We start from the raw sequence: 27,280 nt of genomic DNA on the forward strand, positions 1-27,280 counted from the left end.
AGAGCTGTATGGGGGAATGTGGGGAAAGGAATGGCCCAGTGGGGAGGAGACCACATGCAAGACCTGGGGCGCCAGCCTGGGGGGACTCGTGAAAATGGGAGTCTGTCCACATCACCCCAGCCTGGGGCTCCCGCAGAAAGCCCAGCCTGCTGGGCAGCAGGGGGCCGACTAAGGGGGGGGGAGGAACGTGATTTAGGGCCTAGGGAGCCACGTGACTCTCCCCCAGGAATGTGCTGACGTCACCGGGGGCGTGGCCGTCCCCCAAATTGGGGAGGAAGAGGGGAAAAAAAGCCAGAAAAAGTTTTTTTTCCTGGAGTCCCAAACGAGGTGTGTGGCGGAAGAAGGTTTCAAGGCCAGAGGCCCGGGGCTTCGTGGTCCCTGACCGCTATCTCGAGTCCCCTGTTCCAGGCCATGTCGGGACCCACTTGGCTGCCTCCCAAGCAGCCAGAGCCTGCCAGAGCCTCTCAGGGCCGAGCTCTCCCCCGAGGCGTCCCGGGGCCGCCGCCAGCTCACGGAACAGGTAAGGCAGCCCCAGTGCGGCGGAGGCCACCGGCTGGCAGGCTTCTGCATCCTGCGGATCCTGCGCCTGCCGCCCCTTTCCCGAAGCTGGGCTGGAACCAGCGGTCCCTGCTCTCTCGGTGGTCCTTCTTGCCTCCTGGCTCATTCTCGGACCCCAGGTGTGGGTAGGGGTGGGGTGGGCGAAAGAGGAGAAGAGGGACGAGAGGGCAGCCTCCACAAGTGTCACCCTTGTTGTCTTCCCCATATCCACCTTCGTTCTCTTTTCCCTCACCCCAGCACTCCAGTCCCATCCCAGGGTCAATTTTTGCCCGGTTCCATCTGAGCAGTGTTACCAGGCTCCGGGGGGAACGGAGGATCGGGGGCCAGCCTGGGTGGGGTGCCATGGAGCACCCCAGCGCTCACAGGTAAAAACTGGGATTGAAGGGTGCATGGCACCCAGGGCAGGAGAGGAGGCCGTGTGATTTACATTCTCCTTGCTTTTGCTCTTATTCCCTAGGCACTCCCCCCAGACAGGGGGGGCCTGCGCCCAGGAAGTTTGGATGCTGAGATAGATTCCCTGACTAGCATGTTGGCTGAGCTGGATGGGGGTCGTGGTCATCCCCCACGGAGGCCTGACCGGCAGGTGACCCACCCCATCCCTCCCCTGCTCCTTGTCCTCTGTCCCCAGCCTGGTCCGTTCTCTGTTCACTCAGCCACTCCTGTCCCCTCATCCTCTGTGTAGTGATGCACACACCAACACTGAAGGAGCTGGGCCACCAGAGCTTAATGGGTTGTCAGCCACTCAAGGCTGGGTCCTTGGCAAAAACCACATGGGGTGGGAAAGGGTTTCCACAAGTGTGTGTCCTATAATAGGCCTGCTCAATCCTTTTGGTCTGCATTTCTCCCCAGGCTTATGAACCCCCTCAGCCCCCTACCTACCGCCCTGGATCAGGCTCCCTGAAGCCAAATGGAGGAGGTGTTCCTCCCCTGCTGCTCCCAGCATCCCCCTATGGGGGCCCTACTCCAGCCTCCTATGCTACAGCCTGCACTCCTGCTGGCCCTGCTTTTCCTGTGCAAGTGAAGGTAGCACAGCCAGTGAGAGGCTGTGGCCCCCCAAGGGGGGGGCCCTCTCAAGCCTCAGGGCCTCCACCAGGACCACACTTTCCTCTCCCAGGCCGAGGTGATGTCTGGGGGTCTGGCTATAGGAGCCACAGAGAGCCAGGGCTTGGGGGTAAAGAAGAGGCTGCTGGGGGCTGTAGCCCTGTAGGAGGAAGAGGAAGCGCTTACGGGCACCAGGTAAGCCCCAGGCACTGGGATTTGGAGACTGTCGGGTGGGGTGGGGTAGTGTTTTAAGGCCTGGTTTTCAGAGGTTTGTGGTGTCAGAGCTCTGGACCTCTCTACTGCCAGGGGTGTGAGGCCGGTCAGGAAATGTAGGAGGGAAGGCACTGGAGTGACACACTGGCTCCTCAAGGCATGCCCTTGGACCCTGGGCTGAGATGTTCTCCAATGAGCTTTCTGTGTAAAATTGCCTGGTCACTGTCAGATGTTTAATTTTATTTTATTATTTATTTATTTATTGTGACAGAGAGAGGGATAGATAGGGACAGACAGATAGGAAGGGGGAGAGATGAGAAGCATCAATTCTTTGTTGTGGCACCTTAGTTGTTTATTGATTGCTTTCTCATATGTGCCTTGACCAGGGCGCTACAGCAGACTGAGTGACCCCTTGCTTGCTCAAGCCAGCGACCTTGGGTCCAAGCTGGTGAGCCATGCTCAAACCAGATGAGCCTGTGCTCAAGCCGGCAACCTCGGGGTTTTGAATCTGTGTCCTCTGTGTCCCAGTCTGACACTCTATCCACTGCACCACTGCCTGGTCAGGCTATTTATTTATTTTTAAGTGAGAGGAGGGGAGATAGTGGGACAGAATCCTGCATGCACCCCGACCAGGATCCACCCAGCAACCCATCTGAGGCAGATGCTTGAATTAACTGAGATAATTTTAGCACCTGAGGCAGATGCTCAGACCCACAAGCTATGCTTAGTGCCCAGTGCTGAGACTCGAACCAGTCAAGCCACTGGCTGTGGGAAAGGAAGAGGGAGAGAAGGAAGAGAGGGAGGGAGAGAGAAGCAGATGGTCGCTTCTCCTTGTGTGCCCTGACCAGGAATTGAACCTGGGACTTCCATATGTTGGGCCAATGCTCTATCCATTGATCATCCCACCAGGGCCCCCTCAGGTATTTTGACAGCATCAAAAACTACAGACATGCTGAATCCCTGATTCTCACCTCCCAGGTCCCTCTGAGCCAGCCTCCTGAGGAGGAGCTTGAGAGGCTGACCAAGAAGCTGGTGCATGACATGAGCCACCCGCCCAGTGGGGAGTACTTCGGTGAGCTGAAGGGTGGGTGGAAAGGGTGGGGGGCTGGAGAGTCAGAGGGACAGCGGATCTGGCTTCCTGGCCTATGCAGGTTGACTCTGTCCCTCCCTGTCCCTCCCTGTCCCCAGGCCGGTGTGGGGGCTGTGGAGAAGATGTGGTTGGGGATGGGGCCGGGGTTGTGGCCCTGGACCGCGTCTTTCATGTTGGCTGCTTTGTGTGTTCTACATGCCGGTCCCAGCTTCGGGGCCAACATTTCTATGCCGTGGAGAGGAGGGCGTATTGTGAGAGCTGCTATGTGGTGAGTGGTTGGGACTGGGGGCTGGAGTCAGCAAGGAGGTGGGGGGCTTTTGTCCAAGGTGGAAACTAGATGTCCATGTCCCAAAGAGGAACAGGGCTCAAGGCTGGGGTAACTAAAACTGATATAAAAAAAGGGGGGGAATTAGGTTGCTAAATACTGGCTGCTGGAGGGGAAGGACAACAGCCCCTTACAAATGTGAGGCATTATTTTAGAGTTAAGAGAGAGTGTTAAATTCCTACAATATACTGTAAGGCAGGTATTGAAGGAAAAGTAAGCTCAGAGAGATTACATAAGTTGTCTGGGAAGCTGCAGTACTGAGATCTGCACTCAGATCTGTTCAAGGGCACCTTTCACTCCCATGCAGGGGACTACATAAACAGATGGGTGGGCTGGCAGGATGCCTGTAGGGCTGCTGTGGGTCTCCTCAGCCGCCAACCTTTTTGCCCTCCTTCCCAACAGGCCACTTTGGAGAAGTGTTCCACATGCTCTCAACCCATTCTGGACCGAATCCTTCGGGCTATGGGCAAGGCCTACCACCCTGGCTGCTTCACCTGTGTAGTGTGCCACCGTGGCCTTGATGGCATCCCTTTCACAGTGGATGCCACCAGCCAGATCCACTGCATTGAGGACTTCCACAGGTCAGGCTGGATCTCCCACCTTTGTCTCAGGATGTCTGCCTTTCCTCTCTTTCTCCTTTCTTCTTCATGTCCCACCACAGTCTCTCCTGTTTCCCACCTTTGCCATGCCTTTTTCTCATTAACATCATTCTCTTCTCCAAGATCCATACCTCTGGCCTCTCCCCTTCTGTCCCACATCCCACCTTCTGTGGCTGCAGTGTTAGTCCCCTCCAACCCCAGGGCTTGACAAGCCCTTTGGGTCTCTTCTACTCCAGGAAGTTTGCTCCACGATGCTCAGTGTGTGGTGGGGCCATCATGCCTGAGCCAGGTCAGGAGGAGACAGTGAGAATTGTTGCTCTGGATCGCAGTTTTCACATCGGCTGTTACAAGTGTGAGGTCAGGGGGCCTGGGCAAGGGGAAACGTTCTTGGGGTCTGGGCTCACTTAGGGTGGTGGAACCCAGGGGTCTTGGTCTGATGGAAAGCTGTTGCTTCTTTCCTAACAGGAGTGTGGGCTGCTACTCTCCTCTGAGGGTGAGTGTCAGGGCTGCTACCCGCTTGATGGACACATCTTGTGCAAGGCCTGCAGTGCCTGGCGCATCCAGGAGCTCTCAGCCACCGTCACCACTGACTGCTGAGTCTTCCCAGAAACTCCTGCTGCATTCTCCCTTCCCATCCACCACCTTCCCTGACATCTGTCTTTACAACTGTCACCAAATGCTGTCTCCTTTTCCTCCAATCATGAAATAATAATCTCTCAAGAGTTTACAAGACACTTTCAAGTCTGTTGTCTCATCTGATTCTCACAGCAGCCCAACAGAACACAACTATTGTGACTGTCCGCATTTTTAGCTGAGAAGTGACTTCCCAGACTGCATGGTTCCCAAGTGGCAGAACCTGGGTTTTCTTAGCCCTGGTCCATTTTTTTGCAACTCTTTTACTACAGTCGGTCCTCTGTATCTCTGGGTTCACTCAACTGATAGAAATTATTTGCAAAAAAGTTATTTTTTGCTAATGTGGACTATGTGCTTAGGCCTACTGGTTGTACCTGATACTGAACATGTAGACTTTTCCCCTTGTCATTATTCCCTTAACAGTACAGTATAACAACTATTTATATTGTATTAGGTATTATAAATAATCTAGAAATGATTCAAAGTATTCAGAAGGATATGTACAGGTTACATGCTATTTACTATAAGGGACTTGAGCATCTGCAGATTTTAGTATCCCTGGAGGTCCTGGAATCAATCCCCTGCAATACCAAGGTACACCAAAGGGATGCCTGTATACACTTTTTAATGTAGTGTGCTGTAAAGACACCGCTCCTCTCAGTGCTGGGAGTAAGGCACCAGCATGCTCCCAGGAGGCATTTTCTAAGTAGTCTCCATACTTACTGAGCAAGGGTGGTGGTGCAATTAATCTGGGGCAAGCCAGATACTGCCTATTGGATCAGAAGTCAACCTACAACCTGTGTTATCAAAGCACTGGCTGAGGATGAGGCTGAGATTTGCCAATTTGCTTACAAAAGTGGGCACCTTTGCTGAAGAAGAGCAGGAACAATGGGCTTTCCAGGTAGCACATACCAACCACCAATAAAAGTTGGTTATCTGGTGGGAGTACAAAATGGTGGGAGATGCTTTAAAATGGTTGCTCTATCCTGTTAAACGCTCCCACCCAAGCCCCTGGCGTGCGTGGAGAGTGGGGATATGCCCCGGATGAAAATCCCAGGTACCCCGTGCAAGGGGGTTGGGAACAATGCCTAGATGGTTTAGAACCGGACACTTCCGGTTAATTGCGAACTTCAACCTCCGTGGGAGACAAGCCCAGCCGACTCTACCACCCTCAGCGGACTATACTTGGCCCAGTCCGGCCTCCGTAGTTCTCTGTCTCTCAGTTCTCGTCCTGGAAAGATCGCGAGCTTTCCGGGTCCTAGTCCCTTCCCATCAGCCTTTGGTGCTCCTGGCCTTTCTCTTTTTGGTTTAGTTCTAGTTAGGGCCGCGCGGGTAGTAGTTTGTAGTTCGAGGAGCCGTTCTGTGAGTGACGCAGGCGCTGCGCGAGCGGCGCGTGCCGACCGCCCATCCGCGGCTGTCCCACTTTCTTCGTGTTTCCTCGGCTTTGTAGCTGAGAGCCCTAGGTCTTCCTCTCACCCTGTTCCTGGTACTATTCGCGCGCCTGAGGCAGGGGGCGGACCCAGGTCCGCCAGAGAACTAGCCAGCCCGAGCGCGAGACTAACGGCCGCGACCCCTCCCAGGTGGGGGAGGGGAGGGGCCTGGAGACCCGGGGCTGAGGCGGGCGAGGCGACCCCTGGGGCGAGTGGAGTGTCGGGACTGTCCACCTGCCGGGAGAGAGGGCTTAGGATGGCGGGGGCCGCGAAAGGCTGGCCTTTGTGGGGAGAGGCGGGTGTGCTGCTCCCGAGGGGCGAACGTTTCCTCTTCTTGTCATTGTCCCGCACCCTGAGTACCCCCTGTCTGGGCTCCAGGCCTCCTCATACTGTACCATGGGTGACAGTGATGACGAGTACGATCGAAGACGCAGAGACAAGTTTAGGAGAGAGCGCAGCGACTATGACCGTTCGCGGGAAAGAGATGAAAGACGTCGAGGGGACGATTGGAATGATCGGTAAGACACTTTTCCTTAATGTCCCGTCTCGTTCTGTTGCACTCCACCCGCACTGGGTTTCCTTTATATTATTTAGTTAGGGCAAACCGTATGAAACTGCTCATAGTGGACCGTTTCATGTGATTCATTCAATTTATTTGCTGTTGACCAGAGATTTCTGATATATCCATGATATCAAAGCAATAGACCTACGAATTTGAGTGTGGATTTTATTGTTGTTTATTATACCTCAAAAAAAAGTTGATTCAAAAAAAGTAGTTTAGAATTGACTTGACGCCTTGGCCTGATAGGTCAGTTGACCAGAGCGTCGTCCTGAGCGATTCCAGGTCAGGGCATATACATGAATCAACTCCCTTTCCCTCTCTCTCTCCTTCTCCCTTTTCCTCTTCTCCCTCCCTATCTCCCTTTACCTCTTTTTCTCTCTCTTTCTTTCTCCCTCTCCCCCCCAAATCAATTAATAAATAAAAACATTAAAAAAAGAATTGACTGGGCCTGACCTGTGGTGGCGCAGAGGATCAAGTGTTGACCTGGAAAGCTGAGGTTGCCAGTTCGAAACCCTGGGCTTACCTGGTCAAGGCACATGTGGGAGTTGATGCTTCCTGCTCCTCCCCCTGTTCTCTCTCTCTAAAAATGAATAAATAAAATCTAAAACAAGAACAGAAAAAAGAATTGACTCAATGGAGAGGTGGTCAGACCAGTTCCTCGACAAAATATGATTAAATTTCTTGTAATTGTCTTGAAAAATCAGAAAGTTCTTTGGATAGTAATGGTTGAGTTTGAAAATGATGAAAATTAGGCTTGATTTGCTAGTGATTAGTTTTCTGGTATATTTTTGAATTAATTATAGTTAGGGTGTTTCCATTAAGAAACATTTGATGTAATTTCAAATAAAGTAATCTAGATGAAGAGGAACTGTGGAAAATTTTTTGAATATAAGGTGTTGCTAATATCTAATCACTTAGCTGATGGCAGTGGCTTGAAACATTACCAGAAAAAAATATTTTTGCTGACTTATTTTGATAGTGTTTATTCATTTAATGTGGTGTTTTTTTTGTGTGTGTGACAGAGACAGAGAGAGGGACACACAGGGACAGACAGACAGGAAGGGAGAGGTGAGAAACATCAATTCTTCATTGCGACACCTTAGTTGTCCATCGATTGCTCTCTCACATGTGCCTTGACTGGGGGGCTACAGCAGACCAAGTGACCCCTTGCTCAAGCCAGCGACCCTGGGCTCAAACTGGTGAGCCTTGCTCAAACATGATGAGCCCATACTCAAGCCGGTGACTTCAGGGTTTCAAACCTGGGTCTTCCACACTCCAGTCCGACGCTCTATCCACTACACTACCGCCTGGTTAGGCCATTTAATGTGGTTTTGAAAAATAAATTTAGTAGCCTGACCAGGTGGTGGTGTAGTGGATAGAGCGTCAGACTGTGATGTGGAGGACCCAGGTTCGAGACCCCGAGGTCGCCAGCTTGAGCATAGGCTCATCTGGTTTGAGCAAAAGCTCACCAGCTTGGACCCAAGGTCACTGGCTCGAGCAAGGGGTTACTCAGTCTGTTGTAGCCCTACGGTCAAGGCACATATGAGAAAGCAATCAATGAACAGCTAAGGTGTTGCAACGAAAAACTGACGATTGATGCTTCTCATCTCTCTGTTCCTGTCTGTCTGTCCCTATCTATCCCTCTCTCTGACTCTCTCTCTGTCTCTGTAAAAAGAAAAAGAAAAAAAAGTCATTGCATGTATCTCTTCACTGTGGAGACTCTGGTACTTTGTTTCCTTGGTATTTTCTAAGAAGGAAAAGTATTCTTCTGAGTTCTGAAGGTGAATAAGATGTAGTTATTGCTCTTATGGAGTTTACAGTCTTGGGAGCAAAATGTATACTACAAATGAGTATGTATGAGAGATCATCATAAAGATGGTAAGCAAGCATTAAGGGAACAGATGTTTTAAGGGAGTGGCGTGATGAAGGTGGTGTATCAGGGAGAGCTATAGGAAAGTGACACTTAGCAAAACTTGGAAAGCTGAGTGGGAATTCCCCAGACACAGGTGGTGTGAACAGCTTTGAGTTGTGGATATAGCGGTGCAGAAAAGAGCACATATTCTAGATTTTTTTAGAGTAGTGGTTCTCAAAATGTGGTCCGCAGACTGTAGGGGATGTGTGAGAGATTACAGCTACTTTTATACTACATAGTACTAAGTATTGTTGTTTTCACTGTATTGACGTTTGCATTGATGTGCTTGCTATAGCAACGGTAGGTAAAACTGCCGCTTGTCTTGGTGTACAAATCAAGGCAGTGGGCCCTGGCCGGTTGGCTCAGTGGTAGAGCATCGGCCTGGCATGCAGGAGTCCCAGGTTCAATTCCCAGCCAGGGCACACAGGAGAAGCGCCTATCTGCTTCTCCACCCCTCCTCCTTCCCTTCCTTTCTGTCTCTCTCTTCCCCTCCCGCAGCAGCCAGTGCTCCATTGGAGCAAAGCTGGCCCTGGCGCTGGGGGTGGCTCCATGGCCTCTGCCTCAGGCGCTAGAATGGCTCTGGGTGCAACAGAGGGATGCCCCAGATGGGCAGAGCATCGCCCCCTGTGGGCATGCTGGGTGGATCCTGGTCGGGTGCATGCGGGAGTCTGTCTGACTGCCTCCCCATTTCTAACTTCAGAAAAATACAAAAAAAAAAGACAGTAGCACCAAACGGGGGGGGGGGGGGGCACGACTAGTTTCATTTCACATCCTTGATGAAACAGTAAAAGTTTTATTAAATTGGATTCTTGAGTACACACCTTTTTAATACACATGCATAAAGCACTTCTGCATATAGGAGTAAAGTGGTTATCTTGAGGAAGAGTATTTGTGGGATTGAAATGGCAGCTGAAGAACAGTTTTGTTTTGTTTTTTGTATATGTGCTGCCAAAGCGAGCACCAGTTTTGTTTTGTTTTTGTTGTTTTATGAGATGCCTTTTTAAAAAATCTGAATGAAAGACTGTCAAAAAGCAGTTACTCTTATTTGGCAGAGATTTTCTTGAAAACTAAGAGAACTTCAAGAAAAATTGTCAGTGTTTTTGGCAACAAGGAAATGGAGCTTTCCAGTGAAAACTGAAGTTTTGGAAAACTTACATTTGCTAATGTGAGCTTGACAACTTTCCACTACTTTAAGACTTTTCTGAGGAGATACAGTACTAATGAATGTGGTCTTTTGATATTGTGTAATGAGATGTGTCAAGATATATTAAAAGAGCAAGGTAGAACAATGGATTTTAATGTAGAAAACTACCTCTTGTCAAGTTTTGGGTGGTATCAAAGAATATTCCCAGTCCTCTGAAAAGGCTATTAAAGTATTCCTTTTCCAACTACATACAGTGAGAGGTCAGATTTTCGCTGTATTTTTTTTTTTTTGTAAAATTTTATTTATTCATTTTTAGAGAGGAGAGAGAGAAACAGAACAACACTTCAATTAATTTAAGAAAAGAAAAACCACTGAGTTAGAGCAAAGGATTTGTTGTTGTGATGGAGATGGGAGCGTCTGGTGACTGGTGGGGAGGATGGGGTGACAGCCAGGTTGTTTTTGTTGTTTGTTTTTTTAGCAAGAGAGAGAAAGAGACAGGAAGGGAGAGAGATGAGAAGCATCAACTTGTAGTGGTGGCACTCTTAGTTGTTCATCGGTTGCTTCCCATACATGCCTTGATGGGGGTGGGGGTGGGGGCTCTAGCTGAGCCAGCGACCTTGAGTGTCAAGCCATTGATTTTGAGATAATGTTGATTATTCCATGCTCAGGCCAGTGAGCCTTCGCTCAAGCTGAATGAGTTTGTGCTCAAGCTAGAGACTTCCATGTTCCAAACGTAGGATCTCAGTGTCACAGGTCAATGCTCTATCCACTGTGCCGCCACTAGTCAAGCCAGAAACCAAGGTTTTGAAGTGTTGTATACTGGCATTTAAAAAGGGCCATGGCACAATCAGATTTGTGTTTGAGAAAGATTACTTTGTAGAGAAGGGGGAGAGCCCAGAGGCATATAAGCAGAACCAATGCTGCATTTACAGGAGCAATGACCAGGAGATAAAAAGGAAGAGGGCAGCTTTGATAGGCTTTGAGACAGAGGATTAACACACCGATAACAAAGTAGTGGTGAGGGCGATACTTGATAACTGGATACATGGTGGTATATTGATATACCTAGCATGGGAAACAGGAGTTGGGAAGCAAGTTTGGTCCCATAGTAGTGGGAATAATAGACTGAATTCTGACGTGTTGAAATTAAAAACAATTTTTTTAAAAATTTTAATTTATTGTGTTGACATGGTTTCAGGTGTCCCACTTAATATTCTTTTTTTTTTTTAATTTTTTTTTAATTTTTTTTTTTTTTTGTATTTTTCTGAAGCTGGAAACGGGGAGAGACAGACAGACTCCCGCATGCGCCCGACCAGGATCCACCCGGCACGCCCACCAGGGGCGATGCTCTGCCCCTCCAGGGCGTCGCTCTGCCGAGACCAGAGCCACTCTAGCGCCTGGGGCAGAGGCCAAGGAGCCATCCCCAGCGCCCGGGCCATCTTTGCTCCAATGGAGCCTCGCTGCGGGAGGGGAAGAGAGAGACAGAGGGGAAGGGGGGGGGGTGGAGAAGCAAATGGGCGCTTCTCCTATGTGCCCTGGCCGGGAATCGAACCCGGGTCCCCCGCACGCCAGGCCAACGCTCTACCGCTGAGCCAACCGGCCAGGGCCCCACTTAATATTCTGACATACTGAATTTAAGGTGACAATGCCATCTAGTAGGAGATTATTAATGTTAGTCTGGCACTCAGAAAAAAGGCCAGGCTGGAAGAAGAGTTGAGAGCCATCAGTTTGTGGTTAATGGCTGAAGTGATGAAAGTAGGCAAGTCTTTCTGTTTAGAGGGTAGTTTTATAATTTTAGTCTTTTAATTTGGCATCTCAGGATTGGAAGGGCCTGTTTAGGAGTGTGACCTTGGGATATCCAGCTGTATCTTATTTACTGTTACTTGTTCTTATTTCCAGAGAGTGGGACCGTGGCCGGGAGCGCCGTAGTCGGGGTGAATATCGTGACTATGACCGAAATCGGCGAGAACGCTTCTCTCCACCTCGTCATGAGCTCAGCCCCCCACAAAAGCGCATGAGGCGAGACTGGTGAGATGGCAGTGGTTTTTGTCTCCCCTCACTTCTGCTGAGAACTTGTCATGTCTTTTTCTGAAACTTTATAAACCCATCTTTTTTTGACCCTTTAAACCCTTGGGTGAAAGACCACATTCCATATGCTCCTCCCTCTGTTCCATCGTCCTTCATGCTTTGGAGAGATGATTCTCTCCTCTGACTTTTGTGTCCCTCACCCTCAGGGATGAGCACAGCTCTGACCCATACCACAGTGGCTATGAGATGCCCTATGCTGGGGGGGGTGGGGGCCCAACTTATGGCCCCCCTCAGCCCTGGGGCCACCCAGACGTCCACATCATGCAGCATCATGTTCTGCCTATCCAGGCCAGGTAAAGACCTGCGGTTCTAGGGTTCTTGGGAGAAGGGAGTTACTGGGCTTGGGGAATAATTGGGATTGCTGAAGACGGTGGTTAGGAAGTGGGTTAGACATACACAGCAGTGCCTGTGGGATGGGTAGCAGTTGGTTCCTGGGGTGAGGTCCTTGTGGGCAAAGCAGAGGGGTAGTTGGCTACCTTGGTCCCCCCAACCCCCGCTCCCCCACATCCAAGACTTCCTGACTGGCCCCACACACACTAGGCTGGGTAGCATCGCAGAGATTGACTTGGGTGTGCCCCCACCGGTGATGAAGACCTTCAAGGAGTTTCTCCTGTCGTTGGATGACTCTGTGGATGAGACAGAGGCAGTTAAGCGCTATAATGATTACAAGCTGGATTTTCGAAGGCAGCAGATGCAGGATTTCTTCCTGGCTCATAAGGATGAGGAGTGGTAAGTGCCCCAACTTCCTTGTTATCTTTTCCCTAGCATGTTTCCCCTGGCCTTGCCAGTGGAGCCTGCAGCCCTGTCCTTTTTTCCATTTTCCCCAATCCAGAACTTCCTGGGGGTGGGGGATGGGAATTACAACAGCATTGGCTGATGGGTTCTCCTCCTCACTTCAATGTCTGCCCCGGCCCCCCACCCATCTCCCTTCCCCACTGTCCTCAGTCAGTGGGACACCTCCAGGCAATTTGCCAGAGCCACCTGTTCCCTTGGGGCAGCAGACAGACTGCTTTCCACTTGCTGGATTTGGGGCATTGTCATCCCTGATCGCCGGGACCCTGTGTGGCTGTGGCATCCTCCCTAAAGCAACGAGTGAATCCAGACAAGAAAAGCAAAGATCTCAGGGTCATTTGACAGAAAAAGAATTTTAATTTTTTCTTTTTGTGGATGTTTTAATTTTAATCAACCATCTTTTCCCCCCTTCCTGCTCCTCCTCCTCCTCATTCTCTTTCTGCTCCTCCTCCTTGAAAAGAGCCAGAACTGGGAACTACACCCGCTCATCGTCGGAGCTCGGAGCAAACCCACCTCCACCCCCACCATACCCAGCCCATACATGAGCCCCTGGGCTGAGCCGCGCTGCCCCGGCCAGGCAGACAGGCAGGGCACTGCTGTGCACAATGCAGCAGTTTAGCTGAATGTGATCACTCAGGCAGTTAGTCAGTCAGGGCCCCCACCGCGGAATCCCGCGGGGGTGGGGCATCCGGGCCGGGACATCCCAGCCAGGAGCCAGCCGGTGGCCCACCTGCCAGCATGGGCCCTGGGCGCTAGTTAAATCTTGAGCTCTGTTTGACCAAGCGGCCAAGGTAAAGATCCTGGAGGTGACGCCTGCAGCTTTTCTTTCCTCTAATACTCAACTTGTGGTTCTGTCTTTCACTGTCCTCTTTCTTTCTCTCTGTCTCACTCTCATGTACTTTTCTCTCCCTGTTTCTGTTCTTGTTCCCTATCTAATACTACCTTTTTTTTTTGTTTCCCAGTTTCTGTCTGGTGTTCAGTTTTTTCCCTTTGTTTTTGATATCTGGGACTTTCACTTTCTCCGTTTTCTCATACTCCTAATTTCTTGCTTTTTTACCGCAAGGTCCTATTTTAAATGTTTTCATGCTCCATCCTAATCCTCTACCCCTCTCTTCTCGCTCTTCCTGTGGGCAGTACCTGAGGTTATGAGGGCCTTTTACTTTCTCCCTTTGGTCTTTCCCTGTCCCTTTACCATCTGCTTATCTTCCCAAAGAGGGGAATAATGGTATCCTGCCTTTTTTGGCTTTTCCTATCTGGTGCATTTCAGGTTTACCCCTGTCTTCCACCTAGGGATGGAGGGAGTTGGTGGGAGCAGTCCTTTTAATGACTCTAGTTTGGGATTGGCAAGGAGAGGGAGGTTCTTTGGGGCCTACTAATTAATTAGCCTTCCTCTCAGAAGCTTTACTTTTTAAGTAACTGTTTCCCAGAGGCTTAAGATAGTCTGCCTCTCCAACCCTGGCAACCCTGTAGTCATTACTCTTCCAAATTCAGAGCTTTTAGTTCCTGGCTGTCCCCCAGGTCTTCTCAGAGCATAACCTCTGGTTCCTTTGGGGGTGTTGGATGTTTTATTATACCCCTCTACCCAATCTGTCTGCTTTTATGATCTTTTGTGGGTGTGAGAGGATGGGGGCAAAGTCCTGATTTTCCTGGGACCCTCCCATGTTTTGGCTCTGGCCTCCAGTGACTATTTTGTCTCTTCCCTCCCCACTTCCTTTATAGGTTTCGGTCTAAGTACCACCCGGATGAGGTAGGGAAGCGTCGGCAGGAGGCCCGGGGGGCTCTGCAAAACCGACTGAGGGTGTTCTTGTCCCTCATGGAGAGTGGCTGGTTTGATAATCTTCTCCTAGACATAGACAAAGCTGATGCCATTGTCAAGATGCTGGATGCAGGTGTGTGAATTGGTTGGGGCAGTGGGTGTCTGATGATCAAGGTATTGGTTGGGAAAAAGAAGTAGTTTGACAGAAAGCCAGAAGCTGAAAGCCAGGGCTTGGATTGTGACTTATGCTCCCTTTGTTGGTAGCTGTGATTAAGATGGAAGGAGGTACAGAGAACGATCTACGCATCCTGGAGCAGGAGGAGGAAGAGGAACAGGCAGGAAAGTCTGGGGAGCCCAGCAAGAAAGAGGAAGGCCGGGCTGGACCAGGCCTGGTGGATGGAGAGCGCAAGGCCAATGAAAAGGAAGACAAGAAAGAAGATGGCAAACAGGTTTGAATGCTGGGGCCTCTGGGTGCTGCTGGTGAGTACCAGGGAAATAAAGCTGTTCGATGTTGGTGGGGTCCCCAGAAACTGGAACTAGAAAGCTATGTATTGGGTGGGGCAAGGTGAACTTCTGGGCTCAGCTGTTAGGAGTGGGGGAGGTCCTCTGATAAGGGTTAATTGGGAGATGGTCATCCCAGTGACTGCCTCTACCTGTAGGCTGAAAATGGCAGTTCTAGTGATGACAAAACGAAGAAATCTGAGGGTGATGGGGACAAGGAAGAGAAGAAAGAAGACTCTGAGAAAGAAGCCAAAAAGGTAGGGAATCTCTTACGTGAGGTCAGTATCAAGGCTGGGGTCTTGGTTATCTGGCTCATTTCCTTTTGCTGTGGCTCCCACAGAGCAGCAAGAAGCGGAATAGGAAGCACAGTGGTGATGACAGCTTTGACGAAGGCAGTGTGTCTGAGTCGGAGTCAGAGTCTGAGAGTGGCCAAGCTGAGGAGGAGAAGGAGGAGGCTGGTAGGTTTTATTTTCTGTTTCTAGTCCATTCTCTTCCTATGAATGGGTTGGGGAGGAGAGAAATTGGTGAAATCCATGGGAGAATGGCCTCTTAGGAGAGACTGGGGGGTAGGGTAGGAGTTGACAGCTTTTCTATCCTCTTCCAAAATCAACAATAAAAACTCTCACCACTTCCTATGTAGACGAAGCACTCAAGGAAAAGGAGAAGCCCAAGGAAGAAGAAAGGGAGAAGCCCAAGGAGGCACCTGGGCTGGAATGTAAACCACGGCCTCTGCATAAGACTTGCTCTCTCTTTATGCGCAATATAGCACCTAACATTTCCCGGGCTGAGATCATTTCTGTGAGTAGGGAAAATGGCATTGGGGGCGGGGATGACACCCAGGTTTCATCCTTCTGGGGTGGGGGGAAGATAATCTGGAACTGCTGACATACAACCTTGTTGCCCTGAGAGGGAGGCTCTTCCTACAGGCCCATGTCTTTCAAGCACTGGTTCTGGTTATACCATTTGCTTTCATATACTGTTACTTTTTTTTTTAGCAAGAGACAGACAGGGACAGGGAGGGAGAGATGAGAAGCATCAACTTATAGTTGTGTCACTTTTAGTTGTCCATTGAGTGCTTCTCATTTGTGCCTCAAGCTGAGCCAGTGACCTTTGGGCTCAAGCTAGTGACCATGGGGTCATGGTTATGACCCAATGCCCAAGCTGCTGAGCCTGTGCTCAAGCCAGCAGACCTCATGGTATTGAACCTGAGTCCTCAGTGTCCCAAGTTAATGCTCTATCCATCCCAGAGGCAGTCACTGGGATGACCATCTCCCAATTAACCCTTATCAGAGGACCCCCCCCCACTCCTAACAGCTGAGCCCAGAAGTTCACCTTGCCCCACCCAAACCTACCAGCATCCAGGCCAAGTGCTGTTATTCTTAAGCTCTTTGATGGTTTTTCCTTGTTGGAATAAAGACTCAAAGGCACTTCCATAGGGTTCTGAGTACATGGGATTGAAAGAAGTTACCCTTGAATCACTAAATGGGGTTTCTGTTTCTCTACTTTTCCAGCTTTGTAAAAGATATCCAGGTTTTATGCGTGTGGCATTATCAGAGCCCCAGCCAGAGAGGAGGTGAGGAATGGAGAAAAGTATGACCATGGATACCTTGGAGAAAAGGTGTAGGGAAAGGTTAATGACCAACATTACCTCTACCCCAGGAATATGTTGACATCTTTGTTGTTTAGGTTTTTCCGTCGCGGCTGGGTGACATTTGACCGCAGTGTTAACATTAAAGAGATCTGTTGGAATCTGCAGAATATCCGAGTAAGTGATGGGAACAGGACTGTTTTGAGGAAGAGGTGTGGCTCTTTGTGCTGCACACCCCCAGTTGCTTTGTTCATTTATTGCTTCTCTTCATTCTGTCCCCTACTTCATCCACTCAGTCTGTTCACATTGTGTACTGTTGTCTTGGGGCTAGGCCCTGGGATTGTTGTGAATATACCTGATCGCTGTCCTCAGGGAACTCTTAGTCTAATCCAGGGGTCCCCAAACTTTTTACATAGGGGGCCAGTTCACTGTCCCTCAGACCGTTGGAGGGCCGGACTATAAAAAAAACTATGAATAAATCCCTATGCACACTGCACATATCTTATTTTAAAGTAAAAAAACAAAATGGGAACAAATACAATATTGAAAATAAAGAATAAGTAAATTTAAATCAACAAACTGACCAGTATTTCAATGGGAACTATGCTGCTCTCACTGACCACCAATGAAAGAGGTGCCTCTTCTGGAAGTGCGGCGGGGGCTGGATAAATGGCCTCAGGGGGCCGCATGCGGCCCGTAGTTTGGGGACCGCTGGTCTAATCATTGGTGCTCTCAAGTGGGCCAGTATTTTGAGTTACTGCTTCTTGAGCAAGTGTTAAGCTTTCTGTTCCTTCCAGCTCCGGGAGTGTGAGCTGAGTCCTGGTGTGAACAGAGACCTGACACGTCGCGTCCGCAATATCAACGGTATTACCCAGCACAAGCAGATAGTGCGCAATGACATCAAGCTGGCAGCCAAGCTGATCCATACGCTGGATGACAGGACCCAGCTCTGGGCCTCTGAACCTGGGACACCTCCTCTGCCAACAGTCAGTGACTCTCCATAGAACTTTTTCAAAAGCCGCCATTATCCCCTCATCTGCTGTGGGCACCTCTGGTCTTACAAGATCTGTAGCTGACTACTTGCACCCACCCACTTGGCCCCTCTCTATCTGGGTAGCACCTCCAGCTTCCAGCAGAACAGATTGGTGTTAGTGATTATTTAGCTAAAGTAGAACAAATACAAACATGAAAACAAATCCTGAGGCACTGATAACAGGCCAAGTGACCCTTGAATTCTTTCAGCCTCACCTTATGTTTTCAGATGAGGTTCCTAGGCTACCTGCCCTGAGGGACTTTCTCTGCCTCACTTTTTTCTCTTCTCTCTCCTAACTAGAGTCTGCCCTCTCAGAACCCAATCTTGAAGAATATCACTGACTACCTGATTGAGGAAGTGAGTGCTGAGGAAGAGGAGTTGCTGGGGAGCAGTGGGGGGGCTCCCCCTGAGGAGCCTCCTAAGGAAGGAAACCCAGCGGAGATTAACGTGGAACGAGATGAGAAATTGATCAAGGTGCTAGTGAGAGTAGTGCGTAGGATGACAGCCTGGCTTGGGGTGGTAAAAGGCAAGTGTGGTATTCACAGCTTCTTAATTTTCTTAGGTTTTGGATAAACTTCTCCTCTATTTGCGCATTGTGCATTCCCTGGATTATTATAACACATGCGAGTATCCCAATGAGGATGAAATGCCCAACCGTTGCGGCATCATCCATGTTCGGGGACCCATGCCACCCAACCGCATTAGTCATGGAGAAGGTGAGCTCCCTGCCTGACTCCCCTTAGGTTCCCCTGTCTCCCCAGCTGCCTCTGGTTTTAGTTTGGCTCTGGAACAGAGCTTTGTCACCTTTTCCTCTAATCCCCTCCTTGCTTATTCTTTGCTTCTGGCTCCCTGCTCCAATCTGCTGTCTGTGTCTGCTCCTAAACCACAGTACTGGAGTGGCAGAAGACATTTGAGGAGAAGCTAACTCCGCTGCTGAGTGTACGGGAATCTCTTTCCGAGGAAGAGGCCCAGAAGATGGGTCGTAAAGATCCTGAGCAGGAAGTGGAAAAGTTTGTTACCTCTAACACCCAGGAACTGGGCAAGGATAAGTGGCTATGCCCTCTCAGTGGCAAGAAATTCAAGGTCTGGGAATGTTACGAGTGTTGTGGAACAAGTGGGAGGAAGGGCTGGAGCCAAGAATTTGCCTCCAGGCCTGGGAGGAAATTGCTTTTTGGTATCAGTTGAGAAGAGTGATTATCTTGGGGTCTGGGGAGTTAGGGACCTCTTAGTCAGTTCTGACCCTCTTCTGTTGGTGTCCAGGGCCCTGAGTTTGTACGCAAACATATCTTCAACAAGCATGCAGAGAAAATTGAGGAAGTGAAGAAGGAGGTGGCATTTTTTAACAACTTTCTTACTGATGCTAAGCGCCCAGCTCTGCCTGAGATCAAGCCAGCTCAGCCACCTGGCCCAGCCCAGAGTAAGATACGATCCATGAGGGTCTGCCATATTCCCTCTTTCTTGGCTAGTCAAGGATTGGTTTTTTATCCCGTTGTCCCCTGAAAAGTTTTTTTTTTTGGTCATTGATTTGAAAGGGATAGAGAAACGTTATTTGTTGTTCCATTTTAGTCGTGTTGATTGCTTCTCATATGTGCCCTAACCAGGGAACTAACCTGTGACCTTGGTGCACCAGGACATGCTTTATCCACTGAAACATACAGCTAGGGCTGTCCCCTGTAAAGTTTTTGCTTTACCCTCAGGCTATATTCCTAAAAGTCTATTGTCACTGTTTCTTCCCCCCTCAACCCCCTACCCAGTAATTCATGTTCCTGTTTGTGTTGTACTCCCCCCAGGCCTAACTCCAGGACTCCCCTACCCACACCAGACTCCCCAGGGCCTGATGCCCTATGGTCAGCCCCGGCCCCCCATTTTGGGCTATGGAGGTAAGTATAGGAGGGGTTTGAAAGGGCTTGGTGGTTGTGAGGGGTTGGGAGAAAGAATACAGATAAGATGTAGTTGAGGTCATAGGTTTTCAAATCAACACTGATCTTTTTCTTAGCTGGTGCTGTCCGCCCTGCAGTCCCCACAGGAGGGCCGCCATATCCCCATGCCCCTTATGGTGCTGGTCGAGGGAACTATGATGCCTTCCGAGGCCAGGGAGGTTATCCTGGGAAACCTCGCAACAGGTGAGAATGAGCTAAGATGTCCAAGCTTTCTTGCCTTCAATCTGGGACCCTCAACTCTCATCCCACTTTACCTCTTTCTCGTCACAGGATGGCCCGTGACCCACGGGCCATTGTGGAATACCGTGACCTGGATGCTCCAGATGACGTGGATTTCTTTTGAGCCATCTACTTTTCCTCTCAGTATCATCTATAGTTTTGACTGCCTTGTCCCATCCAGCTCAGAATTTTTTGTACATCCAGCCCTACTGCCAATAAAAGCACTTCCATAGTGACTCCTCACTGAGTATATAACTTCCTAGAGCCTCCCAAATATTGGCTGGGGTAGTAGTTAAGCTGGGCCTTGCTACTTGATTGATGCCAAAGTTGCCAGGTTCTACTGGGATTTCCCTGGGGGCCTGACGTTGGGCAGTTTCTAAGCCTCTGCCTTTGCAAGCGAGTGTGAGGGACCAGAGATAGTCTTAGTCTTAGGTGTGAAGTTGCGTTTTGGAGTTACAGCTGGTGAAACATAGGTTGTAGAAGGAGTTGGGGTCAAAGGTTGTGCTCACCTCTCGCCAGCCCACCCACCCAGCAGCCTGTAGTTCACTGGGGTTTTTCGGAGCACCCCAGAAGTGAGGGTCCAACACCAGTACGTAGGCTTCAGTGCCTGGCCCCAAGCAGACTCCCAGCAAGGCCTTGGATTGGGCATCCGCATCTCCCCCAACCATTACAGGCCCCCCGCCCCCTGCGAAGTGGGAGTAAAGCCTCTCCAGTTCTCCCTGAAGTCCAGCTCCGCGGGGAATGTGGCATATACGCCCCTGGGGCCCTCCGAAATGGTCAAGGCAGAGACTGGCCTCTATACAGCCGATCCAGCTCCGGGAGCCCCGGAACCCAGGGGGCTTGTCGCCCATATCCTCAAGTGCAGCCTGCACATCCGCCAAGCAGGGCACGCTCCCGGGCTGCCCCTCTGGCCAGGAGCACAGCGTCTGCAGAGTGCGGTAGCCGCAGCCCCATCCCCGGTCGTCCAGGCCGTCGCAGCCGTAGTGATAGTAGAGGTAGTGGCCCGAGAGAATGGCCAGGCGACCGCGGCCGGGTGGAGAAAGGCCCAGGTGGACGTCCTTCAGCGGCTCCAGGGCGGTAGGCGGGGGCGGAGGTTGACGAGGCAGGGCAGATGTTGCGTCTGCAGCGTCGAGAGAACTCCAGGGAGAACTCAGGTTCCAGTACTTACTCTTGGCCCCGATCTTGGCTAGTTACCGGCAGGAGCGGCGCCCAAGTTCTGGCGACGAACTCGCTGGGTACAACAAAGCAATGGAGGGCAATCCTGGTGGTGATAGGGACCAAGCTGACCCGCGGGCTTCCCACAATGCACCGCTGCCCTGCTTCGATGCGCCTGCGCAGCCCTTCTTAACGCGCAGACGCGAATTCCACCTCGCGGGATGGGCTGTGGATACGCGTCCTGTGTCCAACTTGAGTGGGACCAACTGCCGGTTCTAGTGACCACCCTTTTCCTCGGCCCCAATGGTTAGGCACTCTGCCGACCCCCGCTTCCCAGTCGCGCACACGCCTTTGGCTGTAACAGTTTATTGGCAGCCCAGAGGGGCGAAGGCACCGTAGGGTAGGGGGCTCGGCCGAGACATGCAGAGGACCAGGAGCCTCGGGGGGAAGTCGGGGTGGGCAGGGTCTAGGGCTCCTCTGTTATATCCCAGCCCTTAGATTAATAGTATGTACAGCTAGGGGGCCTGGAGGGGCGGGTAGAGCAGCGGAACGTGGGGGTCCCGCCTGAGTCACAGGTCTGAGCAGCGATCCTGCTTGCTGTAATGGTCAAATTGGTTCTTCCAATGCACCATGTAGGAGCTCCAGCGGTGGAACTCGGCCTTCCACTGGCGCTCCGCCTCGTCCAGCGTGTCTGCGGCCAGGAAGCCCGGCAAGTGGGTGGGAGAAGGACGTGGGGAAGGTCGGGGAACGGACATTGGGTGAGGGGCGTGAGTGCAGGAGGACACAAGGAGTAAGTAGGAGGAGGCCGTGAAATGGTGGAAGGAGGATCAGGAGAATAAGAGAAAGACGAAAGACCAGAGAGGATGAGAGTAGAGGTAGGGCCAGAGAAGGATGGTGGGAAGGAGGAGGGAAGGGGTGGTGACCAGAAGACCAGGGGAACAGAAGGGATTAGGAGGGGGAGTATCAGTGGGTTGTTGGGGAAAAGAGAAGAGACAGAAATGGTTGACGGTTATAGCCCCACTGGGAGACGCTATCTAGCCCCAGGTCTTCCTTTTCCCCCCAACACCAGGCTCAGGCTCCAAGGAATAATTTTATATATATATATATATAAATTGGCTTTTTCATTTCCATTTAAACAACAAAGGCGTGTGCGTCCCTGAGAAAGGTCGTAGGTCACCCCTCCCTACACGTGGTTCCGTTTGAATCTCGGTTGGGGGGGGAGGGGGCGCTGGGTAGGAGATCCCTGAGTGGGGCCCTTCCTCACAGTCCGACCACTCATTAGAGGAGGGGCCCCTTGAGGCCGGAGGGGGAAGAGGCTGTGGTCACAGCCGCAGGAGCCGGGAGAGGAGGAAGAGGAAGAGGGGTAGGGGGAGGCCGGACCTGGGCCTCGGGGTAGCCTCCCCGTGGGCGGGGCCTGGGCAGGTGCTGGGAGCCTCCAAGGCTGGTGGGGAGAAGAAAGGGGTTATACCCCGCCGGCTTCCAATACCCCCCTTTTCTCCCCCCCCCCCCCGCATTCTATTTCTCCCCCTCTGCCCAGCCTCTGCCCGCTGGCCCCTGCGTACCAGTGGCGCTGAGTAATTTGGGTAGGAAGCCGTTCCAGAAGGCGCAAGCCTGGGCGCGCAGACCCCGCCGCACCTCCAGCGGCCGCAGGTTGAGGCTTACGTACTGCTGCGCTCCCCCTGTGTACGGTGGCCACTGTGGGGCCTTGGGATCCCGGGGGTCATTGGGGTTCCTGTGGAAGGAAAGGGAAGGCTCAGCCTCAGGGTTGCCCGCCCCTCCCTGGGGTTGGGGAATGGAGGTGGAGAGGATGAGGAGGAGGCAGGTTGCTTCCAGACCCCATGCCCTCTTTGCTCCAAGGAGAATCCCATCCCTTCCCTCCCACTGCCGCTTTAATCCTTCTTTCTCTTCTCCAGTATCCCTCATCATCTGGAGTCTTCCCCTGCCTCCTACCTTCTTTCTGTCTCTCCTCTCCCTTTCCCTCAGTTTTTCCTGCTCTATCATTGTCTTTGTTTCTCTCATTTAAAACAATTGATTTATTGAGCTCTTACTATATAACTGGGTCCAGTTCTAGCACTACAAATGTCACATTTACTTTTGACAACACCCACGTAATGTTAGATATATTGTCCCCTTCATATATAGGTAAACTCTGTGTGTGCGTGCGCGCGCACACGTCACAACGTAAAATCACTGGTCCAATTGATCCAGCTGTACAGTTCATGCTCTTAACTACTATGGTAATGCCTTTGTCTCTGTCCATCTTTTCACTTTGCCTCCCTATGCTGCTGTCCTTGTATCTTCAGGACCTGCCACCCAGCTTCCTCCTTCCTCTCTCTTGTATTCTCCTTTGTCATTCTCTCTCCCCCGTTGTCTTCTTTTCTTTATGAAGTTTCCCATCTCTTTCTGGCCCTTCCTGTCTGTCTCTGCTTGTCTTCCTCTCTTTCTCTGTTGGTCCCCCCCTGCCTCCCCGGCTCCCGGAGGCAGTCCTCCCCTTGGCACTGCTAACCCTGTGCGGGCGAAGTTGGCCCAGTATTTCATCAGTCGCTGGGCAAAGGCTCTCTCCTCGATGGTGTAGTTTAGCGAGGGTTCCAGGGGGAGCCCAAAGATGAACTCGATTTCATAGCCGTGGGGCACCCCCATCCAGAGGGGCCAGGAGAGTGTGGACGCACGGTGTTCAAAGACGTAGGCATAGACCCGAGCACCCTGGGCGGCCAGTCGCCCAGCCATTTGGACCACAGGGCACACAACATTGTGGTCGCCCACCACATCATTCATGGCTTCCCTCAGGCGTGCTGGATCCTCAGGGTGCAGCCAGTCTGTGTAATGCAGGACCACAGCCTCGGCAGCCAGGTCACTCGCCTGGGGCACCCCGACCCGCACCCCAGCCAGGAACTGGGCCCGGCTGATGAGAGACTCGTTGTCTTTGCTGAAGCCTGGGGCCCCGTAAACCAGAAAATAGGATCCCTCATCCTTCACCACACCCACCAGCACCTGGGGGAACAGGATGAAGGAATGGGGAGTAGGGGATGGACACAGACAGACAGGCAGACAGAAACGGGTGGACAGACAAAGAGCCAGAGAGATGAACAATTACAGACCCAGAACCACAAAAGAAGAGCATATGAGATTGGGGAATGAATGGAGGGAAGGAGAAAATATAGCCACATTTTCTTTCCTCTGTCCCACTAGCCACCCTGGGATCTAGCCCTCAGGGAAGAGAAGCCTGGGCCTTTGGGAGTGGGTCTTGCAGAGCCCTCATACCTGGGTTCCCAGGGGGAGGGCAGGTGGGAGAAAAGGCCTAGAGGAACCAGCTCCACCCCTCCAGCCACTAGTCACCTGCAGGCCTTGGAAGTCTCCAGCATTGATGAGGGCCTCAGGTGTGTCACTGAGGAAGTCTCCATCCACCACAGGCACAAAAGAGAAGCGGAAGACGCTTTCCTGAGGCAGCACATGCCACTCGTGGTCCACCAGGTCCTGAGCTTGCCGTGTTCGCAGGCATGCAACCAACTCTGTGTCATTGCTACCAGCCCCACCTGGAGGACAGCCTACAAGGCGGGCCAGTAGCGTGGCCCTGCGGCGGGCCTCTCCCATGCCCACTGTAGCCCAGGGCCCATTGGGTGCACCACTCTGTAGCACAGCCCTGTGGAACAGGTCACGGCTTGGTGGGGACAGCAGGTGCATGCCCACGGAGGCGGCACCTGCACTTTCCCCAAACAGAGTCACTGACATTGGGTCACCCCCGAAGGCTGCCACATTCTCCTGCACCCACTTCAGGGCCAGCCTCTGATCAAGGAGACCTACATTGCCTGGGGCCTCCCGACTCCCTGGCAGGGCCAGGAAGCCAAAGGCACCCACCCGGTAGTTCATGGATACCAGCACAGTGCCCTCTGCTTGGGCCAAGAAGCGGCCATCATATACGTCCAAGGAGGAGGCCCCACTGTAGAAGCCACCCCCATAGATCCAAACAAGGACAGGGGTGGGGGACACAGGCCGAGGGTATGGTGTCCACACATTGAGGTAGAGGCAGTCCTCACTCAGCTCACGGTTGGGGTTCCACATCTCGGTGCCCTCAAAGCCAGGGTACAAGGTGTCCACGTATTGGTAGCAGACACTTTGGAAGGCTGTGGCATCCAGCACCCCTGGCCAGGGCTGCTTGGGCTCCGGTGGCAGAAAGCGACGGGGGCCCACGGGTGGTTCTGCGAAGGGGATTCCCAGAAAAGCAGAGACAGGGCCTCCAGGGGCCATCAGGCGGATGCCCCGAAGCCGGCCCCCACGCACCGTCACCAGCAGTTCTGGGTCCTCCGGGTACTCAGCCTCTGCCCATCCTCCCAGGAGGAAGAGGAAAAAGAGAAGTGGGGACGCTGGGAAGGGAGTGTGCAGAGGACACCATGGGGGCGTCATGGCTGCCAAGGCAAGCAGGCGGCTGCTGGGAGAAAGAAAGGCAGAGGGTGAAGGCCTGAGACTGCCAGGAGGGAGATTAGGAGAGATTCTTGCCCAGGGGTTATCGCTGAGTTGCAGAGGAGGTGGGGCAGGTTGGCAAAGAGGAGGAGAGAAATGGAGCGAGGGAGACAGACAAGCAGAGACAAGAACACAGGCAGACAGTGAGAAGCAAGAGGGTACAGAGATCAGGCACATACACACCCAGAGAGACAAATGTAAGGAACAGAGATGAGACCTGCCAAGCAATACCATCCCCTGCCGTCACAGAGGACCCAGCGCCCTCACCTTCTTCCTCCAGCTGGGCGGACTGGGCTGGGTCCAGTGCTAGCCCTGCGGCACCCGCACCAAAGGCCGCAGTCCACTTACAGGCCACCCGACAGGGGCGGGGCCCTTGCTGACCGGAGGCGCGGATGGGGGCGCTTGCGGTGGCGTGAAGGCGCAGCCTCTCCCCTTTGGCCAGGGCCAGGGCCCTGGAGGGCGGGTTGGGCATTGAGGGTGTGGAGCCACAGACCCTGGGGCATCCCAAACCCTTCCTACTCCACCCTGCCCCGCCCAGCCCGCCGCATCCACTGTCTGGCACAGCACGTTTGTACCCGTGGGCGCCCGTCGTTGCGCACCCCAGTCACCTAGCCTCAGCAAACGGTTCGTCAGCCTTGGACCCCAGTCCCCCTTCCGTCCAATGCTGATGTGCATGCTGTCGCCAGCGGGGGGCAGTAGAGACCGAGGAAATTGCGGCGCTCCCCGCCCGGAGTATAGGAGCCAGGAACTTGGGGCGGGGGTCTGAGAGCTTGAGGGCACTGCGGAGGGGTCTGAAGGGCGAACCAGGACGCCTGTGTTCTTGGAGCTCCAGAGATCCCCGGCTGCAGGGGCGGGGGCGCTATTTTGGGGCAGCAGCTGCTGCGGTTCCGGCATCTCCAGCCAAGGGATCAAAATTCCCCGGGTCGGAACTCCCCCCCGCTCTCGCGCCGGTCACCCCTCACCCAGCCCCGGATGCCCTGAGCCGGGGTAGTGCTGGTGCTGAGATTAACTAGGAAACCCGAGTGTGGCTAATTATAACTGGGGCTTCCGCTGAGCCTCCCCTAGCTCCAAAATAGAGACGGAGTCCCCGCGGAAGGGGGATGCCTGAGCCTGGCAGGGGGCTTCGGCTGGGCGCTGCGCCGGAGCCCTGGGGTCGCCAGATTGAGGTGGGGCGGGGGAAATGGCAGCCAGGAGCCAGGAACCTGCGCAGCCCGGGTTCCGCCCCAAGCAGGGGGCGTCTTCCAGTAGCCCCAGACTTGGGGCAAGGGGCGCTCGGGGTCCCCAAAGGAAATCGAGAAAAGAGGCAGCGGCCCGCCCTTCCGGGTGCCGGCTCCCGCGCTGGCGACCGAGTCTTCAGCGGCGAGCGAAGAGTTAAGGATGAGTGTGGGCGGGAGGGGGGAGTCGCTGGGGAGGCCCGGGGGTGCAGTGGGCGTCGGGTTTGGGGGCCTCGATCCCTCCAGGAGCGTGCCATGCCCCTGATGCGGAAGGGACCGCGGGCCTGGGGAGGGTCCCGGGAGGGGCGGGGGACTCACCTGAAGCGGTCGAGCCGGGCAGGGCCGCGCCGGGAGCTGGAAGGCGGCCGATGTTCCCCGGCGCAGGCTGAGCTGACTCTGACAGCCACCGCCTCCGGCCCCCCGCACACACCCCCTCCGGCCCCGCACTTCGCCCCTGCCCCCGCCCACTGTCTCCGCCCTAGCCCCTCCCCACCACCCAGGGCTGCCACCTCCTCTCTCTCTCCCTCCCTCGGAGCCGAGAACCAGAGACCCCGGGGCCCAGACGAACGCCAGTATACAGACACCTACAAACAGACACCCGGTGACCGACACGACCAAAAGACTCGCAGTGGTAGAGCAGACACCCACAGTCACAGACAGACGAACAGAAGCCCGAGGAGACAGACACACGCAGACGGACCGTCTCATGCAGTGACAGACACTGACAAACGCAGTGACATTCACAGACGGACGGACACTCTTGGACATGATGACAGCCTCTGTCGGGGCTGGAGGCCGAATAAATGAACATTTCTGGCCACCACACAGCAGGGGTGACATGGGGGAACCGGCACGTAAAAGTGTGGCTGAGGAACCCCTCAGAGGACTGGGTAACAATGGTGGAGAAAAGATGACATGGGACACTTTGGGAACGAGGGAACACCTGTGGAAATGAAGACGTGAACATGAGATCACGAGTGGAAATGAAGGGCTCCCATATAGAACACTGAGTGTGTGTGTGTGTGGGGG

At 52.8% G+C, this 27,280-nt stretch overlaps 4 protein-coding genes across 12 annotated transcripts; 2 read left to right on the top strand and 2 right to left on the bottom strand.

Moving 5' to 3' along the window:
- The first annotated feature begins 80 nt into the window (after positions 1-80).
- Positions 81-4,558, top strand: TRIP6 (thyroid hormone receptor interactor 6). Its single transcript, XM_066274430.1, has 9 exons — positions 81-520; positions 796-923; positions 1,016-1,141; positions 1,408-1,794; positions 2,791-2,884; positions 3,001-3,170; positions 3,630-3,808; positions 4,063-4,183; positions 4,292-4,558. Exons 1-9 carry the CDS (start codon positions 412-414, stop codon positions 4,421-4,423), a joined length of 1,446 nt encoding a protein of 481 aa, XP_066130527.1. The 5' UTR covers positions 81-411; the 3' UTR covers positions 4,424-4,558.
- Positions 4,559-5,729: 1,171 nt separating this feature from the next.
- On the top strand, positions 5,730-19,660 carry SRRT (serrate, RNA effector molecule). 4 transcript variants are annotated; one of them, XM_066274431.1, is made up of 20 exons: positions 5,730-6,039; positions 6,268-6,407; positions 11,407-11,535; positions 11,742-11,888; positions 12,136-12,324; positions 14,107-14,276; positions 14,408-14,592; positions 14,803-14,901; positions 14,985-15,102; positions 15,285-15,442; positions 16,156-16,217; positions 16,331-16,409; positions 17,030-17,218; positions 17,566-17,739; positions 17,828-17,981; positions 18,155-18,348; positions 18,526-18,682; positions 19,044-19,145; positions 19,262-19,388; positions 19,476-19,660. In XM_066274431.1, the coding sequence occupies exons 2-20, from the start codon at positions 6,286-6,288 to the stop codon at positions 19,546-19,548; spliced, it is 2,628 nt and encodes an 875-aa protein (XP_066130528.1). In that variant the 5' UTR covers positions 5,730-6,039; positions 6,268-6,285; the 3' UTR covers positions 19,549-19,660. The 4 variants fall into 4 exon arrangements, with proteins under 4 accessions (XP_066130528.1, XP_066130531.1, XP_066130529.1 ...); XM_066274434.1 differs by having other exon boundaries at positions 19,056-19,145; XM_066274432.1 differs by having other exon boundaries at positions 5,730-5,945.
- Positions 19,661-19,798: 138 nt separating this feature from the next.
- Positions 19,799-20,406, bottom strand: UFSP1 (UFM1 specific peptidase 1). Its single transcript, XM_066274441.1, has one exon. It carries the CDS (start codon positions 20,273-20,275, stop codon positions 19,853-19,855), a length of 423 nt encoding a protein of 140 aa, XP_066130538.1. The 5' UTR covers positions 20,276-20,406; the 3' UTR covers positions 19,799-19,852.
- Positions 20,407-20,929: 523 nt separating this feature from the next.
- ACHE (acetylcholinesterase (Yt blood group)) lies at positions 20,930-26,663 on the bottom strand. Of its 6 annotated transcripts, none has more exons than XM_066274435.1 (7): positions 25,637-25,770; positions 25,305-25,489; positions 23,916-25,002; positions 23,086-23,570; positions 22,142-22,311; positions 21,960-22,020; positions 20,930-21,270 (listed from the first exon to the last, which is right to left on the bottom strand). In XM_066274435.1, the coding sequence occupies exons 3-7, from the start codon at positions 24,978-24,980 to the stop codon at positions 21,186-21,188; spliced, it is 1,866 nt and encodes a 621-aa protein (XP_066130532.1). In that variant the 5' UTR covers positions 24,981-25,002; positions 25,305-25,489; positions 25,637-25,770; the 3' UTR covers positions 20,930-21,185. The 6 variants fall into 6 exon arrangements, with proteins under 6 accessions (XP_066130532.1, XP_066130533.1, XP_066130534.1 ...); XM_066274436.1 differs by having other exon boundaries at positions 23,916-25,005; XM_066274437.1 differs by lacking the exons at positions 25,305-25,489; positions 25,637-25,770 and adding an exon at positions 26,570-26,663.
- Positions 26,664-27,280: the final 617 nt, after the last annotated feature.

This window comes from Saccopteryx bilineata, chromosome 4, assembly GCF_036850765.1.
Source record: "Saccopteryx bilineata isolate mSacBil1 chromosome 4, mSacBil1_pri_phased_curated, whole genome shotgun sequence".
Taxonomy (NCBI): domain Eukaryota; kingdom Metazoa; phylum Chordata; class Mammalia; order Chiroptera; family Emballonuridae; genus Saccopteryx; species Saccopteryx bilineata.